The sequence below is a fragment of the Scyliorhinus torazame genome, chromosome 2 (genome assembly GCF_047496885.1).
Source record: "Scyliorhinus torazame isolate Kashiwa2021f chromosome 2, sScyTor2.1, whole genome shotgun sequence".
NCBI classification, from domain to species: Eukaryota; Metazoa; Chordata; class Chondrichthyes; order Carcharhiniformes; family Scyliorhinidae; genus Scyliorhinus; species Scyliorhinus torazame.
Window position 1 is genome coordinate 117336769 of NC_092708.1, and position 20676 is coordinate 117357444.

Below are 20676 nucleotides of genomic sequence, written 5' to 3' on the forward strand. Positions count from 1 at the left end.
CAATGGACACCTTATCCTCCTCCAGAATCCTCCCCTCCACCACTGACAGCAGCTCCTCCAAGGCGGGTGACTACGGCGCTGAGGACCCAGGTTCGAATCCCTGTCCATGTGGAGTTTGCGCATTCTCCCCGTGTCTGCGTGCGTTTCACCCCCACAACCCAAAAGATGTGCAAGTTAGGTGGATTGGCCACGCTAAATTGCCCATAATTGGAAAAACAAATAATTGGGTGCTCTAAAAAATTTTAAACAAGGAGGCAGGCATTACTGGAAAAACCTTTGCAAAGTCCCACCCCTGCATGTACTGAAAGCTTTCCCATGCCAATCCAAACTTCTCATTCAAATCCTCCAAGCTCGCAAACCGCCCCTCCAGAAATAGAACCTTCAGCTCCCTGACCCCTCTCTCCTCCCAGCCCTGGAACCTCACATCCATGCTCCACGACTCAAATCCATGATTCCCCCTGATCGGCATCACCCTCAACCTTGCTCCCAACCCAAACTGCTGCCGTAATTGCCTCCAAATCTTCAGCGTGGCCACCACCATAGGACTTTCCGAATACTTTCCTGGAACTAATGGAGCGGCGGCTCCACCAGTGCCCGCAACCCCGGCTCCCTACATGAGCCCACCTCCGTCTTTACAAACACTCTGCCTCCCTATTCCAACCCCGTATCTTCTCCGCATTCGCCGCCCCACCAGGCTCGATTTCTGAAGACCTGCCCAATCTGGGGCCACCTGCACCCCAGATACCTAAAATGAGAAGCTGCCATGTGGAATGGAAACCCTCCCCTGCCCTAACCTCCATCCCTGGAGCGGATACAACAAAATACTCACTTTTCCCCAAAGTCAGCTTGTCCCTCAAACACCCCAGCTTTTAAACAACCCCTTATCCCCCTCCACAACTCTGAACTCCGCGTAATGACCAAGGACTCTATCGCCAACGCAAACAGAGGAGGGACATAGGGCATCCCTGTCTTGTTCCCCAATGCAACAAAAAAATGCCTTGAGTTCATATCATTCATACATGCACACACTATCAGATCTTTATACAGCAATTTCACCCATGCCGCAAAGTAGGCCAAATCCCAAACTTCACCAACACCGCTCCACTCTACCCGATCGAACGCCTTCTCCACATCCAGTGGCACTCCTAACTCCTTCCTTCTGACAGAGAATGCACCACGTTCAGCAGCTGCTGCACATTCAAAGACAGCTGTCTGCCCTTAACGAACCCCGTCTGATGCTCCCCAATCATCTTCGATAGGCACACCTCCAACCTTAGTGCCAGCACATTTTTATTTGTTTATGGGAGGTGGGCATTGCAGTCTTTGCCAGCATTTATTGCAATTGCCCTTGAGGGGCAGTTGAAAGTCAATCACATTGCTGTGGGTCTGGAATCACATGTCGGCCAGACCCGGGTAAGGATGCTGATTTTGTTCCCTAAAGGACATTAGTGAACCAGATGGGTTTTTCCGACAATCGACAATGGTTTCATGATCATTCAATTTTTATTTTTTTTAATTCCAGATTTTTATTGAATTCAAATTTCACCACCTGGGTCCCCAGAGCATTACTCTGGGTCTCTGGTTTACTAGTCCGGTGACAATATGACTATGCCACAGCCTCCCCTCCACCTTTACCACTATCTTAGTGTCTACATTCAGTAGAGATATGACCCACACTCCACCAGGTCCGTATCGTTTTTTAGCAGCAATGATGTGGAGGCCCGTCTGATTGTTTTCAGCAAAAAAACCCTGGCCATTGCGTCCTCTAACATTTCCACGAACAACGGGGTCAGCTTATCCTTAAATTTCTCAAAGAATTCCATCAGGAAACTATCCGGTCTGCTGCCTTCCTCGTCTGCATCCTTCGGATTGCCACCTTCACCTCTTCTACCCCCACCGACTCCTCCAATTCTGCCCTCTTCACTTCATCCACTTTTGGGCACTCTAGCTTCCCGAACAAACTTCCCAATCTCCAGCTCCTCCTCTGGCGGTTCCGTCTTATAGAGGTCTGTGTAAAACTGCGCAAATGCCTTATTAATACGCTCTGGTGCCACCATGAACTTGTCCGTCCTATCCCTCAGCCGAACTATCTGCCTCACCACAGCTTGCTTATGGAGCTGACCTGCCAACATAGGTCTGGTGTTCTCCCCGTAATCCCAGACGGCCCCCCACTCATTTCTCAGCTGACACATCGCTTTCCCTGTGGACAATCAATGAAACCTTGCCTGCAAGTCCATCATCCTCACCAAAGGTCCCGGGTCCTCCGCATACCTCACCACCTTACCCACCCTAGCCTTAAACAAAATAACCTCACCCCTTACTCCTTCAGAGCCTCCAAAACCACCGACAGCGGGACCTCCACCATGCAGTTAAACCTCATGTATTCCTCGATTACCTTCCACATTCTAACACAGAAACACTGGTCTGCCAACAATCCCACATCCAGCCTCCACCCTGGTCTCTGAGTTAACCCCTTCTCCAGGGCCACGTCCATCCAATGTGGGGCATGATCCGAAATCACAATTGCCTTCTTAAATCCAGCTAATATCGCCTTTCCCACCATAAAGAGGTCAATCCTCGAGAACACCTTATGCATCGACAAAACAAAACAAACACTCTGGGTTTCTCAGGTGCAAACATTTCCGTGGGTCAGCCCCCCCCCCCCCCCATCTCCCTCATAAACCACACTAATGCCTCCCTGCCCCCCTCCCAACCCCCGAACGGGGTCAGCGAGCGTGGCTTGGACCTGTCCACTCTCGGTTCCAGCACTGTATTCCAGTCTCTTTCTCCTCCCACTCCCCCAAAATCAACTCACGGGTATCCAGATTCAGAATGTCAGCCAGCGTTTTTTCACTGACCTGCTTCATTCCATTTGGGACATGTATGCTCATCTCTCCTCCAATGCACCCGTTACAATCACGTGCCTACCCTCCCCCACCCTGGGCAGCGCGGTAGCATGGTGGTTAGCACTATGGCTTCACAGTGCCAGAGTCACAGGTTCGATTCCCGCTTGGGTCACTGTCTGTGCAGAGTCTGACGTTCTCCCCGTGCCTGCGTGGGTTTCCTCCAGGTGCTCCGGTTTCCTCCCACAGTCCAAAGATGTGCAGGTTAAGTGGATTGGCCATGCTAACTTGCCCTTGGGTTAGATGGGGTTGCTGGGTTACGGAGATAGGGTGGAGGTGTGGGCTTAAGTAGTGTGCTCCTTCCAAGAGCCGGTGCAGACTCGATGGGCCAAATGGCTTCCTTCTGCACTGTAAATTCTATGATCCGCCACGACTTTCTCCATCTGGAACCTCTACCTCTTGCCTACCGCAATTGCCATCCCCTGGGCTCTACTATCAAAACCCAAATGAAACATCTGGCTTGCACCATTCCTTCCTCAGTGTTCACCCTCAGCTGGGTCTCCTGTAGCATCACCACATCGGCTTTCAAACTCTTCAAATGCGAGAAAACTCTCGCTCTCTTCACCGGACCCCCAACCCACACATGTTCCATGTCACTATTCTGACCGGGGGGGGGGGTTCTCTTTCTCGCACCCCCCCCCCCCCTCCCCCAATGTACCTTCTATCCACCATTACCACTACCCCAAGCCCTACTCATCCGTCAGGACCCACACCATTCTCCCGTCACCATTACTCCCTCACCCCTTCCTTCCCAGAATCCCCAACCACTTCCTCTTGCAAACACCTCGCACAGTATCAATTCTCCCCCCCCCCCCCCATATCACCATCACCACCACCACCATTCTCACCTCCCAGGCCCATCAAAACCTGCCCATCAAGCTGCAACGACCGTGGAACCTCCCCACACCACTCTCCTGTTCACTAGCCAACCTTCATTTGTTAACGAGGTGACACCTGCCAGAGCCGCCTCCTCCTCCCAGCAACACCATCAGCAACCTGACCCCCCCCCCCCCCCCCCATCCCCAAACATGCAACCTCCCCACCCCGCACTGCCACAAAGTGAACACCAACCCCTCAACAGCACAACCAGAATGGGGAGAATACAACTGTGAAGAAACGAAAAAAGAAAAATTAACAAGATCCAGTGGAAAAGAAATCAAAGAAAAATGATCCCAGTCCACACCATCAAAGTCCAAATCCCAACATGTCCCAGTCCTTCAGCCTTCACGAACACCTCCAACTCCCCCGCTGCCTCAAATTTAAACTTTTAGAAGGAGGACTCTTTCTCCCTCCTCCATCAACTTGTCTGCAAAGTACTCGGTCGGCCTATGGCTCTCCGCCCCTTCGGGCAAGTCCACGATCCTCAAATTCTGTCTTCGTGACCTGTTCTCCAGGTCCTCCAATTTGGCTCTTAGGCCTTTATTGTTCTCTGCCGCTCCTCACCCTTGGAGGTGAACTGGTTGCTATACTGCGACAATGCTTCCTCCACCCCCTTCGTCTTCATCCCTTTCCCCCGAACCTCCATCAACGTCTTCGTTAATGTCGCCTTTATCAGGGCAATTATCATCTCCACCCACTTCTTGAGTAAGGTCATCATCTCACTGATGCACCTCCTAGATGTTTGGCGAACAGACTTTTAAACTCCCCCAAAACCACCTCAGTCAGAGTTTCAAACGTAATGGGAGCGGCCCTACCTGACATTTTGCCTCCTGTTGGACTCCCAGCAGCACTTGCCGGCGGACCTTCGCTAGCCCCCTTCCTTCCTTGACCTTTCGTCTGGGACATTGACATTCTACCAATTCCTTTGAACTTCCCACATCAGATCATCCAACAAGTACCCCTAAGACCACTAAGTTCCAAAAATAGAAGACTAGCTGAAGCCACCGAACGTGTGACCTCCACCTCCTTGCCGCACCGGAAGTCGTGTCTTCTCTCCACCACTACCACCACCACCACGACCTGTGTTATGTTCCTATTCTTCTAAATAATTTCTGCACCCTTTCCAATGTCTTCACGCCCTTCCTTAAATGTGATGCCAAAAATTAGATGCAATTCTTTAATCAAAGGATAGAGGCTTCCCATAACTTCCTTGCTCTTGTACTTTGTCTCCATTTATAAAGCTCAAGATCTCTCGTGCCTCAACAAGCATCTACCCAGCAATGTAGAACATTGCCCAGCAGTCATATCCTGTACACAAAAACAAGGACAAATCCAACCTGGTCAATTGCCATTCATTCAGTCTACTCTCGATCATCAGTAAAGTGATGGAAGGGGTAATCAGTAGTGCTATCAAACAGCACTTGCTTAACAATAGCTGCTCACTGATGTTCAGTGTGGGCTCCACCAGAGTAACTCCGCTTCTGACCTCAGTACAGCCTTGGTTCAAATATGGACAAAAGAGCTGAACTCGAGAGGTGAACGGGAAGTGACTGCCCTTCATATCATGGCAGCAATTGACCAAATGTGGCATCAAGGAGCCCGAGCAAAACTAGAGTTAATGGGAATTGGAGAAAACTCTCTACTGGTTGTTTGTCATACCTAGCACAAAGGAAGATGGTTCTGGTTGTTTCCGGTGAATGATTTCCATTCCAGGATGTCTGCAGGAGTTCCTCAGGGTAGTGTCCAATACTCAGCCATCTTCAGCTGCTACATCCAGTCTTGAGCTGAGTCGTCACCTGATGAAGGAGCAGCGCTCCAAAAGCTTATGATTTCAAATGAACCTGTTGGACTTTAACCTAGTGTTGTGAGACTTCTTACTGTGCCCACCCCAGTCCAGCACCGGCTTCTCCACACCAGTCTTGAACTGGACCAGCCATAAAAATACTGTGGCATCAAGAGCAAGTGAGAGGCTAGGAATCCTGTGGCGAGTAACTTGCCTCCTGACTCCCCAAAGCCTGTCCACCATCGTAGACAGATGTGTTATGCAATATTCTGCACTTGTCTGGATGTGTACAGCTCCGACAACACTCTAGGAACTTGACACAATTCAGAACACCCCACCCACAAATAGTCACTCCTTCCACCACTGACGCACTGTGGCAATAGTGTGTACCATCGAAAAGATACACTGCAGAAGCTCACCAAGACTCTTCCGACAACACCTTCCAAACCCACGACTGCCAGCATTTAGAAGCACATGGGGAGCAGATGCTTGGGAACACCACTACCGTGAAATTTTCCTACAAGTCTCACACCCCCTTACTTGGAACTATATCACTGTTCTTTCACTGTCGCTCGGTCAAAATCCTGGAATATCTCCCTAACAGAACTGTGGGTATACCGACGTGCACATGGAATGCAGTGGTTCAAGAAGGCAGCTTGGCTCCACCTCGGGGGCGAAATGGGATGGGCGATAATGCTGGCCCAGCCAACAATGCCCACATCCCATAAATGAATATTAAAAAGAATTGTTGAAATATAGGAGTAACATTTTAAAACAAAGGCAGCTGGACTGGGAACAAACATAGTTCTATGAGCACAGAGACAAATGAATTTCATGCTACTTTAGATATGGATGATTTGGAGATGCCGGCATTGGACTGGGGTGGGCACAGCAAGAAGTCTTACAACATCAGGTTAAAGTCCAACAGGTTTGTTTCGAATCACTAGCTTTCGGAGCACTGCTCCTTCTTCAGTGAATGAAGAGGTGGTTCCAGAAACATTAGATATGGATGACAAAAGCATTTATATAACTTCTTTCTCCCTTCGCGAATATTTGCAGACTGATTAACAATCTGTTTTGAGCCATGTGGATGCTCCTCCGTGGCCAACAAGTTCTGAGGTGAGACTTGAAGTCGGGGCCTGCTGGCTCAGAACGAGAATTGCTACCAGCTCACTCGAGCTGCTTTACAGCTGGCTTTAAATTAAAAGGATTGTAACTTTTGGACAGCTTCAAATTTTGATATTGACTTTGGTGATACATTAAAAATAATTTCTTCCAAATAAGTATTGGTTTTATGTGACTTAACTTGATTTCTCTTATTTTTGCAGGGAATGAATATATCCTAAGTGCAATCCTCAGGAACTGTGACCTTTCTGCAGATGTGCATTTTCAGTACACAAGAGAAACATTTTGGTTGTTACTTTCTTCACTGAAAGAAGATCTGAAAATATGCCTTAAGCTAGAAAAAAGACATGCTCCCATTAAAAATTATTCGTTTGAAGCACTTCTGCCACCCACGGCCAATGGCTTGTGATTTCTTGCTAGATCAGTTGGGCAGCTGCTCAACTGAGGACGAAATATTTGATGTTGTAGGGAAGAACAAAGCCAAGCTTTCAGTGAAGCATGTGGGGCATGCAATAAATTTACTCTGGCAATTTCAAAAAGAGAGGCCACAAATGCTGAGGGCCATAGATTTCATTAGAAAGCATCCACAATTCATGGTTCTTCGTGTGCTAGCTGAAAACAAGATTGACCTGATGGATGATGAAACGTTGGTGGATATGTTATACAATGCACTGAGGTAACTACAGGTACTGAAGCTCGTTAAGCTATTGAAGGAAGATGGTACAATCATTTACACATACTTCAGCCCTTCTTAGCATATTAACATTCACCCATTAAGCTTGTTACATTGAATGTCAAAGAATATACCCCACAAGAGCAGGCCTTTTGTCTCAATGTTCGTACTGATGGTTATTTTCAATTTGAGTCTCCTTCCCTTTTTTCTTTTTAAAAAAAAATATATTTTCAAGATTTTTTGGCCAAACATTACAGTACGTAGTGTTTCTTTTAAACAACAATAAAGCAATATAAATAAGAGTGGCCAGTTTTAAACAAATAAATAAATAATATATGAACAGAAACAAAAACCAAACTAAATGGCAACTGCCTTGTCAAAAATAAATACTCTCCAAAGATACAATCCAACAGTCCAATATACATTACCTAAAACAAGTGCCTATACATATACAATAACATCCCTGAGAGTCCGTCCGATTCCTCCCCCCCTCCCCCTTCCCCCTCCCCCCTGGGTTGCTGCTGTTGTCTTCTTCTTTTCCATTCCCTCTATCTTTCTGTGAGGTAGTCGACGAACGGCTGCCACCGCCTGGTGAACCCTTGAGCCAAACCCCTTAGTACGTACTTAATCCGTTCTAACTTTATAAACCCTGCCATGTCGTTTATCCAGGTCTCCACACCCGGGGGTTTGGCTTCCTTCCACATTAACAATATACTGCTACTAGGGACGCAAAGGCCAAAACATCAGCCTCTCTCGCCTCCTGCACTCCCGGCTCTTCTGCAACCCCAAATATAGCCAACCCCCAGCTTGGTTCGACCTGGACCCCCACCACCTTCGAAAGCACCTTTGCCACCCCACCCAAAACCCCTGTAGTGCCGGGCATGACCAGAACATGTGGGTGTGATTCGCTGGGCTTCTCGAGCATCTCGCACACCTATATTCTACCCCAAAAAATTTACTGAGCCGTGCTCCAGTCATATGCGCCCTGTGTAACACCTTAAATTGTATCAGGCTTAGCCTGACACACGAGGACGATGAGTTTACCCTACGTAGGGCATCAGCCCACAGCCCCTCCTCAATCTCCTCCCCCAGCTCTTCTTCCCATTTCCCTTTCAGCTCATCTACCATGATCTCCCCCTCGTCCCTCATTTCCCTATATATGTCCGACACCTTACCATCCCCCACCCACGTCTCTGAGATCACTCTATCCTGCACCTCCTACGTCGGGAGCTGCGGGAATTCCCTCACCTGTTGCCTCGCAAAAGCCCTCAGTTGCATATACCGAAATGCATTCCCTTGGGGCAACCCATATTTTTCCGTCAGCGCTCCCAGACTCGCAAACGTCCCATCTACGAACAGATCTCTCAATTGTGCTACCCCTGCTCTTTGCCATGCTCCAAATCCCCCATCCATTCTCCCCGGAACAAACCTATGGTTATTTCTTATCGGGGACCGCACCGAGGCTCCCGTCTTTCCCCTATGCCGTCTCCACTGCCCCCAAATTTTCAATGTAGCAGCCACCACCGGGCTTGTGGTGTATTTCTTCGGTGAGAACATCAACGGTGCCGTCACCATAGCTTGAAGGCTAGTCCCCCTGCAGGACGCCCTCTCCAATCTCTTCCACGTTGCTCCCTCCTCTTCTCCCATCCACTTACACACCATTGAAATATTGGCGGCCCAGTTGTACTCACTTAGGCTCGGTAGTGCCAGCCCCCCCCCTGTCCCGACTACGCTGCAAAAATCCCCTCCTCACTCTCGGGGTCTTCCCGGCCCCACACAACTCATAATACTCTTCTCAATTCTTTTGAAAAAAGCCTTCGTGACCACCACCGGGAGGCACTGAAACACAAAAAGGAATCTCGGGAGGACCACCATTTTAACCGCCTGCACCCTACCTGCCAGTGACAGGGACATCATGTCCCATCTCTTAAAGTCCTCCTCCATCTGTTCCACCAACCGCGTTAAATTAAGCCTATGTAATGTACCCCAATTCTTGGCTATCTGGATCCCCAAGTACCGAAAGTCCCTTGTTACCTTGGGCCGGATTCCGGACCTGGAGGCAGGGAGCTTGATAATGGGGGGGGAGGGGGGACTTTAATACGGTATCGGATCCAGCATTGGACCGCTCTAGGTCCAGGATGGGTAAGAGGACGGCGGCGGCTAAGGTGTTGAGGAGGTTTATGGACCAGATGGGAGGAGTGGACCCAAGGAGGTTTGTTAGGCCGGTGGCCAGGGAATTCGCTTTCATTTCCCACGTCCATAAAGCCTACTCCCGGATTGACTTCTTCGTTTTGAGCAGGGCACTGATCCCGAGGGTGGAGGACACGGAGTATTCGGCCATAGCCATCTCAGACCATGCCCCGCACTGGGTGGAGCTCGAGCTAGGGGAGGAGAGAGACCCGCGCCCGCTGTGGCGTCTGGAGGTGGGTTTGCTGGTGGATGAGGAGTGTGCAGGCGGATCCGGCGGTGCATTGAAAGATACCTAGAGGTTAACAATAATGGGGAGGTGCAGGTCGGGGTGATCTGGGAGGCGGTGATTAGGGGAGAGATAATCTCCACTGAGGCCCACAAGGAGAAGAGGGAGAGGTTGGTGGGGGAGATTTTAAGGGCAGATAGGAGGTATGCAGAGGTTCCTGAGGAGGGGCTACTCCAGGAGCGACGAAGCCTCCAGGCCGAGTTCAACCTGTTGACTACCAAGAAGGCGGAGGTGCAGTGGAGGAAGGCACAAGGGGTGGTGTATGAGTACGGGGAGAAGGCTAGCCAGATGCTGGCACACCAGCTTCGGAGGTGGGAGGCAGCGAGGGAGATTGGGGGAGTTAGGGATAAAGGGGGGAACACGGTGTGGTGGGAATAAATGGGGTATTTAGAGACTTTTATGAGGGGCTGTATAGGTCTCTGCCCCCGACGGAGGAGAGGGGATGCGTCGTTTTCTGGACCAGTTGAGGTTCCCAAGGGTAGAGGAGGGGCAGGTGGCGGGGCTTGCGACACCGGTAGGGCTGGAGTAGCTGACTAAGGGGCTGGGGAGTGTGCAGGCGGGGAAGGCACCAGGGCCAGATGGGTTCCCGGTGGAATTTTACAGGAAGTATATGGACCTGTTGGGCCCACTTCTAGTGAGGACTTTCAATGAGGCGAGGGAGGAGGGGGTCCTACCCCCGACGATGTCCAGGGCGCTGATCTGAAGCGGGACAAGGACCCTTTACCGTGTGGGTCGTGTAGGCCAATCTCGCTCCTCAACGTGGATGCAAAGCTGTTAGCGAAGGTGTTGGCTACCAGAATTGAGGACTGTGTCCCGGGGGTGATCCACGGGGACCAGACGGGTTTCGTGAAGGGAAGGCAGCTAAACACCAATGTGAGGAAGCTCCTAAATGTAATCATGATGCCTGCAGCGGAGGGGAGAAGCGGAGATAGTGGTGGCTATGGATGCAGAGAAGGCCTTCAATAGGGTGGAGTGGGGGTACCTGTGGGAAGTGTTGAGGAGGTTTGGGGAGGGGTTCGTTAGTCGAGTTAGGTTACTGTACGAAGCCCTGGTGGCGAGTGTGGCCACAAATCGGAGGAGGTCGGAATACTTTCGGCTGTACCGGGGGACGAGGCAATGGTGCCCCCTATCCCCCCTGCTATTTGCATTGGCAATTGAGCCTTTGGCGATGGCTCTGAGGGGGTCCAGGAACTGGAGGGGGCTGGTGCGGGGGGGGGGGGGGGGGGGGGGGGAGGAACACCGGGTATCGCTGTACGCCGACGACCTGTTACTGTCTGTGGCGGACCCGGTGGGGGGGATGCCGGAGGTCATGCGGATCCTCGGAGTTTGGAGACTTTTCCGGGTATAGGCTCAACATGGGGAAGAGTGAGCTATTCGTGATACACCCAGTGAAACAGGGAAGGGGGATCGACGAGCTTCCACTGAAGAGAGCGGAAAGGAGTTTTCGGTACCTAGGGATCCAGGTGGCCAGGAGCTGGGGGGCCCTACACAAGCTCAACATGACGAGGCTGGTGGAGCAGATGGAAGAGGAGTTTAAAAGGTGGGATATGCTGCCACTCTCCCTGGCAGGTAGGGTACAGTCGGTGAAGATGACGGTGCTCCCGAGGTTCCTTTTTTATATTCCAGTACCTCCCCATCCTGATTCCTAAGGCCTTTTTTAAGCAGGTCAGCAGGAGCATCATGGGGTTTGTATGGCCGAGAGTGAGAAGGGTGTTTCTGGAACGGAGCAGGGACAGAGGAGGGCTAGCGTTGCCTTATCTGCGTGGGTACTACTGGGCTGCCAATGTGGCGATGATATGCAAGTGGGTAATGGAGGGGGTTGCATGGAAGAGGCTGGAGATGGCGTCCTGTGTGGGCATGAGCCTGAGAGCGCTGGTGATGGCACCGCTGCCGCTCCCGCCGACAAGGTACACCACGAGCCCAGTGGTGGCGGCGACCCTCAAAATTTGGGGGCGGTGGAGACGCCACAGGGGTGAGGTAGAGGCTTCGGTGTGGTCCCTGATCTGAGAGAACCATCGGTTTGTCCCGCGGAGAATGGATGGCGGGTTCCTGAGCTGGCACAGGGCAGGTATTAGAAGGATGGGGGACCTGTTTATAGAAGGGACGTTTGCGAGCCTTAGGGCATGGAGGAAAAATTTGGGCTCCCCCCTGGAAATGCCTTCAGTTACATGCAGGTAAGGGCGTTTGTAAGACGACAGGTGGGGGAATTCCCGCTGCTGCCAGCACATAGGGTGCTCTCGGGGGTGTGGGTTGGAAAAGACAAGGTCTCGGCGATCTACCAAGAGATGCAGGAGGAGGAGGAGGAGGCCTCGGTGGAGGAGCTGAAAGGTAAATAGGAGGAGGAGCTGGGGGAGGAGATAGACGAGGGTACGTGGGCGGACAACCTGGGTAGGGTAAATTCTTCCTCCTCTTGCGCCAGGCTTGGCCTGATACAATTCAAGGTTCTGCACAGGGCGCACATGACTGGGGCAAGGCTGAGTCGTTTTTTTGGCGTAGAGGACAGGTGAGGGGAGTCCAGCAAATCATGCACACATGTTCTGGGTGTGCCCAGCGCTGGATGGGTTCTGGAGGGGCGTTGCGAGGACGGTGTCTAAGGTGGTAAACACCCGGGTTAAGCCGGGTTGGGGACTCGCACTATTTGGGGTATCGGTCGAGCCGGGAGTGCAGGAGGCGAAAGAGGCCGGTATTCTGGCCTTTGCGTCCCTGGTAGCCCGGCGGAGGATTCTGCGACAGTGGAAGGAGGCGAGGCCCCCAAGCGTGGAAGCGTGGATCAGTGACATGGCAGGGTTCATTAAACTGGAGAGGATAAAATTTGCCTTAAGAGGATCTGTGCAAGGGTTCTTCAGGCGGTGGCAACCGCTCCTAGACTTTCTAGCGGAGTGTTAGAAGGTGGACAGCAGCAACCGGCGGGGGTACTTTGTGTTTACTATTGTGTTGATTATCGTTTAATGGGAGGCTTGTATATTGGGGGAGTACATGACATAGCTATAAGATGTTTATTTATATGTACTTTGTTTTTTTTCTTATTTCTGTAACGGGGGGGGTGGGGTTTGGTTGAAAATATGTTAAAACTTGAATAAAAATTTTTTAAAAAAGGACACCCTCTTACCTCCTTTGCTTTTGTGCCAGACAGGAATAAACAGTCGCTGTAGTTCCCCCATGCGTTCCTTGAATGTTTGCCATTGTCTAGCCACTGTCATCCCTTTAAGTAACTCCCCCCAATCTATCAAGGCCAACTCACACCTCATATCCTCATAGTTTCCTTTATTAAGATTCAGCCTAGTCTCCGAATCAACCACTTCACTTTCCATCTTCATAAAACATTCTATCATGTTATGGTCACTCATCCGCAAGGGGTCTCGTACAACCAGACTGGCAATGATTCCCTTCTCAATACACAGTACCCAGTGGCCTGCTCTCTCTAGTTGGTTCCTCCATATATTGGTCAAGAAAACCATCCTGTATACACTCCAGGAATTCCTCCTCAATGGCATTGTGGCTAATTAGATTTGCCCAATCTATGTAAAATCACCCATGATCACCGATATTCCCTTGTTACATGCATCTCTAATTTCATGTTTAATGCCATTCCTAACCTCACCACTGCAGTTTGGGGGTCTATATATGACATCCACTAATGTTTTTTGTCCCTTGGTACTTCTCAACTCTCCCCATACAGATTCCACATTTTCTGAGCCAATATCCGAATGTGGTGACTCGGGGCTTTTCACAGTAACTTCATTGAAACCTACTTGTGACAATAAGTGATTATTATTATTATATATTTTATTTTATTATTTTTGGTCTGTGGACCCATAATCGGAATGTGAGAAGACTTGAGCTGCAGCAGCCTGCTTGTCAGGACATTGTGTTCCCAGGTTTTATGTTTGGAGAGGAGAGGCCAGACTCTATGGCGTTGAGTGAATCTTAGGAACGGGTTTTGGTCAATGTTGGTCCGATTGGCTAACCGGCAACTGGTGGGTTGGCCAGGGACATTGTTCTGCCTAACAAAAGTCAGTGATTGGTGTCTGTGTCAGTCTGTCTGTCTGTTTCTCTGTCTGTCTCTTTCTGGCTCTCTCTTCACCCACCACCCCGCTCCATTTCTCTCTCTTGCATGCTGAAGTGAACAAACTGCTTTATTGTTCCAAAACAACTTGAGATGATCCTGAATCTACAGAGAAAGCAGACAACCTTGCCAGAGAAAACATCTCAAGCCAAGAAGGAAGAAATACCAAAGCCTGAACTTCACAAAGATATTAACCGGAAATCATCCCAGTGCATCAAAGATCCTTTTATTGTATTAATATTATCTTTACCTTTCAACCATCCTTTCTCTGTCTGTTGTCTGTGTGTTTATAGAGAGTGAGGGTAGTTAGAAAGAGGGGATTTTGAAAGAGTTAGTAGATAGTCAACTATATCTTCTGTCCGTTTACATGTAATACTGTGCATAATAAAAGGTTACTTGTGTTTTAAAGTTACAAACCTGGGACTGTAGTTTAATGGGTTCAACCAAGGACCTCGGGTATTTTATATAAAATGTAACTTGTGTTGCGACTCTGGGTCAAGTGGGACTGGAATTGACCACGCACTAGCCTAGAGTGTGATGGCACTTTTCTGCATATTCTGTTGTGTAAAAGGATGAAGGTTTTTTCTGTCATTATCGATGGACATCCTTTTGAGCATTTTTGTGACAGATATATATCACTGCATCAGAATGTACATTACAACAGTAAAGTAAATGTTGTAAGTCATACTACAGGCCGAATACCCCACATAGCTATCTGCAAACTTTTATGAAGAGTTATTTTTTGTGTTCCGATTGTTAAAAACCAAAATAATAATAATCTTTACTAGTGTCACAAGTAGGTTTACATTAACACTGCAATGTTGTTACTGTGAAAATCCCGTAGTCGCCATACCCCAGCGCCTGTTCGGGTACACAGAGGGAGAATTCACCTAACAGCACATCTTTCAGGACTTGTGGGAGGAAACCGGAGCGCCCAGAGGAAACCCACGCAGACAAGGGGAGAACATGCAGACTCTGCACAGCCAGCGACTGAAGTGTCCATAACACAGCATTAGAAAAGTATGTTGAGACTGAAGCTGTGACAATAGGACAGAATGTAGAATCCCAAAATTGACCTGTAGTGACAGGAAGTCGGTGAGCAGCACCAGCAAGGAGTGTGTCTAACTAAAAACCTAAGTAAGATTCTGATTTAGAATCCAGCCCTCTATGATCGGTGAGCCACGTCAATCTTTTTTTGAATTTATGAATGAAAAATTGGATGTTTAAGAACCATTAAAACATTTCCCATCTGCAGAATGTTAGATGGATAAGCATAGAAGTGCAATCATTGTAGACACTTTTTGCAATTTTAGATGCACACATTTGAACTTATTCATGTTCAATCAACATTGCTTCAAGCATAATGGTTCATATCTAAAAATATATTTCTATTTTTACCAAAGGTTGAATGTCGAATCTCATGATTCTATGGTGCAACAGCTTATGGTTGAAGCATGGGGACGGATTGAAAGGTAAATACAGCAGATTTTCTTTTCTTTATAATTATAGTAAAGTGATGTTCTTTCTAACATTTAGCCTCTTTAATGACTTGAAAAAAGATTTCACCTTGAAAATGCCACAGTATGAACAGACCAAAACTACTGGAAAATAGAATCATAGAATTTACAGTGCAGAAGGAGGCCATTCGGCCCATCGTGTCTGCACCGGCCCTTGGCAAAAGCAACCAACTTAAGCCCACACCTCCACCCTATCCCAGTAACTCCACCTAACCTTTTTTGGGCACTAAGGACAATTCAGCATGGCCAATCCACCTAACCTGCACATCTTTGAATAATTGCACAAAAGAATGCAAGTATATGATAAAATGCTAACTTAGTAAAGGATTCATATTTGATGTTGTATTTTCAATAGATGTGACTGGGAATAATGTGCAGCTTCCTTTTATGTTCATTACAATGTTTCCTTTCAGATAATAGTTACTATATCAGGTACACCATGTGTAGAATAAATTTACGGTGGATACAACCAATAAATCATCTGACTTATCTTGCTGAAAACGCATGCCTTTTGTACTATATTGCCGGATATGAGCATTTTGATACAATGCCTTCTCTGCTGCCCCCTCTGTTAGAGAGGTGTAAATAAAGTTAGTTCAATAAAAGCTGCCTGCAGTTGAGCATGTTAATCTTGCTCCGTGCAGTACTCAAACCCCATTTCTTCGAGGCATTCCCAGACAATCTGAGGCATGAACCTTCAAAGGCTCAACCTGAACGTTTTTTTGTTCATGGGATGTGGCCATTGCAGGGAAGACCAACATGATGCCCAATGTAGGCTGATACTCTTATGCTGCATTGTGCACTTTTGAATGAGATATTAAACTAATGGCCATCTTAAGTGGAATTAAGAAGAGCGTCACGGTCTATCTGGTACCCTGGCCAATATTTACCCTTCAGCCAACATCACCGATTCAGATTTTTTGGTCGGCCCATTTATATTTGTGGAACCATGCTTTATGCAAATAGTTACCACATTTCCCTTTATTACAACAGTGCCAAAGCTTCAGAAGTTCTTCATTGATTATAAAATGTTTTTCAACATCCTGAGACCACATAGCACATAGTCTTTCTTTATACAACGTTAACCTGAAATGATGGGAAGAATTATAATAAAATGAATTAAAGGAATTTTAAAAACACACGAGTGTATGAATAACCCGGGAAGTGGGACGAGCGATTGTCGCAAAATCCAACAGTCTTAGAAGAGTCTAGGATGGACCAAGAGTAAAAAATAGATCACAAAATATAGGAATAGGCTTTTTGGTTCATCAAGCCTACTCCATGATTCCTCAAGATCATGGTTGATCTGTTGTGGCTTTAATTCCACTTTTCTGGTTGTTCTCAGATGGTCCTTCTTTCTGTGGACTTTGGGCTTGAGGTGGTTAGGAGATGGACAGTAGTCATACTCTGGTGTCTGTTCAACACTTGTTTATTTGTTCTACATCTAATCCCCCCCCCCCCCTTGAGTCTAACACATGACTGACTGATGTCAGTGGTACATCATCATCTATGTCATACATTAGCATCTCCCATCTGTTAACCCTTTACACTACATTGCCTGCCTCCACACCCCCTCCCATAACTCACATGTCAATGAAAAATATGTCTAACTCAGTCTTGAATATATTCAATGACCCACCCTCCACTGTTCTCTGGAACAGCATTCCAAAGACTTCCTCATACTTTTTCTCCAATGATTGTGATTACATTCCTCCTTTTACTTTTTCATTTCCCACTATTTTGGGGGATACTTTCTGTCTTCTACTGTGAAGACAGATGCAAAATACTTGTTCATTTCCTTGTTTCCCATTATTAATTCCCCAGTCTCATCATCTAGGGGACCAATGTTTCCTTTAACTACTTTCTTCCTTTCTATATATTTGGGGAAGCTTTTCCTGCCTTTAAATATTTTTTGTAAGTTATATATTTCTTATTTGTTTCCACTCCTACTCCGGTTTCTCTTTTTTTAGTCATTGTATGCTTGGGTTATCACTAATCTTTGTACATCCTTTCTTTCAATATCATTGCTTATTTTACCTTTTATCCTTCTCTCTGCATCTTTCTTTCTTAATGGAATATCACATAGTGTTATGCAATATCTCTTAAATATATGCCACTGCTTTGCTCCTATCTTACTTTTAATCCATTTTCCCATTCTGTTTTCATACTCTTGTAATTACCATGGTTTAAGGCACTAGTTTCAAATGCAAATCTCTTTTCCTCAAAATGAATGTGAAACTCTTATCATGTTATGATCACTCCAACCAAGAGGATTCTTTACTATAAGGTTGTATTAATCCTGCCTGATAACACTATCAGGTCTAAAACAGTCTGTTTCCTGATTGGTTCCAGAATGCATTGTTCTAAGGAACTACCCTGAATACACTGTTGAGTTCCACCTCAAGCTACTTTTGCCAATTTGACTCATCTAACTTGTATGAAGATTAAATTCATCCATGGCTATTGCAGTTCCTTTCTAAACTTGATTAACTTAAACATCTACTTTAATATTTTTCCCCTATTTCTATTAAAGATTATTAAAAACTATCAAAAAACCTACAGAGCAGAAATCCAGATCCCAGAACCTGAAACCGTAAACAACCTCAATAGTAACACAGATAATGCTAGAAATACTCAGCAGGATCAAGCAGCATCTGTAGAGAGATAAATAAAGTTACTATTTCAATTCTGTAACCTTTCATCAGAACTACAAATCCAGTTCTAATGAAAGGTCGCACACCTGAAATGTTAATTTCTGTTTTTCTCTTCACATATGGTACCTGGCCAGCTGAGTTGTTGTGCTTTTTTTAGTTGCATTTTCTGTTTGTATTTCCAATTTCCAACACCTGCAGTATTTTGCATTGGCAATACCAACAAAACTAGGATGCAGCATAATTGTAATGAAGAACAATAATTTCAAATCTTAGTTCTGGGTTCATTAACTTCCTCAAGCCATTTTTCCCAGTACTGTTATTAACATGTAAGAAAATTATGGAAGACACTGGGGAGAGTGGGGAAGGGAATTTAATGTTTAACGGTAAAAATAAATTCATAATTTTCTTTCATTAGTAGGTGGTAAGTTTCCCTACCCTCACCAGGAATGCAAAATTTTACATTTTTATTAGTATTTCTCATGGTGATCTACCACCGATTTGCTGAAATATATTTTGAATTATTTTTTAAAAGACAGACAGTTGCTAATGTACCAATACACCCTACTATAGAGCGACAGCATATGTTTGTGTTGTTAAGAGAAGTGGATAAACCATTGGAAAAGAAAGTTGTACAAAGGTTTGGGAACGTTCAGGACATTAGAATTAAGTAAATCTCTTTCACAAAGTCAGCAAATGTGATAGGCTTAACTACTGTTTCTATACTGTGAAATCTGAGGATATTTTCTATCTTTCCTTCAGGATTCAGGAATCATTATATGTGCTTGGGAGAATGGAAAATAACCAGTGTTAAATTCAGCAAATGTCATTTAAAAATCAGCAAAACCAAAATCTCACTTGTCAAGAAAAGAAAGCAGACTATAGTAATGCTGATTGAGGGTAGGTGGCAGAATGAGATGACACTGTTTCTTTAGAGAATTGGAGGGATAGGTTTGTCTGTCTCACCCACTTAGTGCAGACGAAAATGTGCTGATCCTGTCTGATTTGACTTCCCAAATGGAATAACCTCTACCCAAGCACAGACAAAAATCTATTCCATCCAATGCTGAATAATGCTACGGGGGTCACAGGATAATTGAAATGCCATGAATAAAATGTCATAGAATTGGAAATTATAGAAAATATAAGACATGGGAAACCATCGTGTCTATGTCAGTAAATAAATTTGTCCGGCATATTTGGTGCAGTGTTTATTTTCAGGCCAAATTGCATCCTAGAAAGCAATCCAAATCTGATGAAAAGATAAGTGTATTAATTAGTGTAGGAACAGATGTATGTGTGCATTTAGCCCCGCAAGCTTGTTCGGCCATCATTCAATAAGATCATGGCTGATCTGTGACCTAACTCCATAACTCCTTTGTCTCATTCCCTAATATATTTGATTAATAGCAATCTATCAATCTTGGATTTAAAATTGACCTAGCATCAACTGGCATTGTAGAAGACAGTTCCAAACTTCTATCAACTTTGCAGGTAGAAGTGTTTCCTAATTTCAATCCTGAAAGGTCTGTCTCTTTATTTTTAGGTGATGTCCCATAGTTCTAGACTCTCCAATCAGTAGAAATTGTTTCTTTATCTGATCCACTTATTCCCTTTAATACCTTGAAAACTTTGACCAAATCACCCTGTAATTTTTGAAATTTCAGAGAATTTAACACCAGTTTCTGTAAACTGCTCTTGTAATTTAGCCATTTGAAGCCCAGGTGATTATTTCATAAATCTATGGTGCACTCATTCCGAGGCCAGTATATCCTTTCTAAGGTGTGGTGTCCAGCATTGAATCTAGTGCAGTAGGTATGGTCTAACTAGGGCTTTGTGGTAGCTATAGAACAACTTCTATTCCCTTGTATTGTAGTCCTCTAGATTTAAAGGTCAGCATTCGATTAACATTATTGATTATTATGGAGGCATCTATATTATTGATGCTATTTTACATTGTTGCTTTGCCAATTCGGATTGCTGTGACCATAGCAAAAAAGATAAGTGAACACATAAGTCTGTGCTGAATAAAATATTTACATTATTGTAGTATTGTTTTCTAGTCTTGAGTGTTAAAGCTGTTTCTGTTCTAACAGGTTTAGCATGGCTACATTATCCAAGTTTGCTGTATGTCTGACTGATCAGCATATGTACCATAGTCCAATAATGGGAGAAATCACTGATATTGTTAGCAGGAAATTGGGATTTATACAGGATGCAAGGTAATGCTAATAGACAAGTAGCACCATTGTTGTTGTTTAATGGTTGCAGTGCTTGAGTCACTAATTGTGCATTGTTTTCAGGTTTGCTTACCTAACAGTAGGAACTGCACTACAGAATAATTCATTGTGTGTGAAGTGTGTTGGAATGATTCTGAGAAGCGCAAGATGCTAAATAGAAATTTTCTTTTGGGATGCAAAGTAAAGAAACTGGAATTTTGTGGATTGAAGTATTCATTAGGTGCATTTTAATAAAGCATTTTTTATAAATATATTTCATGAATTTGATCAAAAGGATTGCTGAATGTTAATTGTAGATCAATAGGTGCTCGTGTACACTACTATGTTGTAAGCGACAGTTACTTTTTATTCCAAGTAAATATT

The 20676-nt window shown here is 46.0% G+C and overlaps 1 protein-coding gene across 9 annotated transcripts in view; it reads left to right on the top strand.

The window, feature by feature from the left end:
- fastkd1 (FAST kinase domains 1) overlaps nucleotides 1-20676 on the top strand; it is a 65877-nt gene that overhangs the window by 11103 nt on the left and 34098 nt on the right. For 7 of the 9 annotated variants that reach the window (XR_011934998.1, XM_072475881.1, XM_072475882.1 and 4 more), the window contains exons 2-4: nucleotides 6894-7366; nucleotides 15309-15377; nucleotides 20170-20295. Coding sequence is in view for 8 of the 9 variants with exons in the window: in XM_072475881.1 (XP_072331982.1) it covers nucleotides 7038-7366; nucleotides 15309-15377; nucleotides 20170-20295 (524 nt within the window). In the remaining variant the exon portion in view is untranslated. Of the gene's footprint in view, nucleotides 1-6893; nucleotides 7377-15308; nucleotides 15378-18835; nucleotides 18974-20169; nucleotides 20296-20676 lie in introns of those variants that run through there. The other 2 variants (XM_072475885.1, XM_072475887.1) reach the window with 2 other exon arrangements.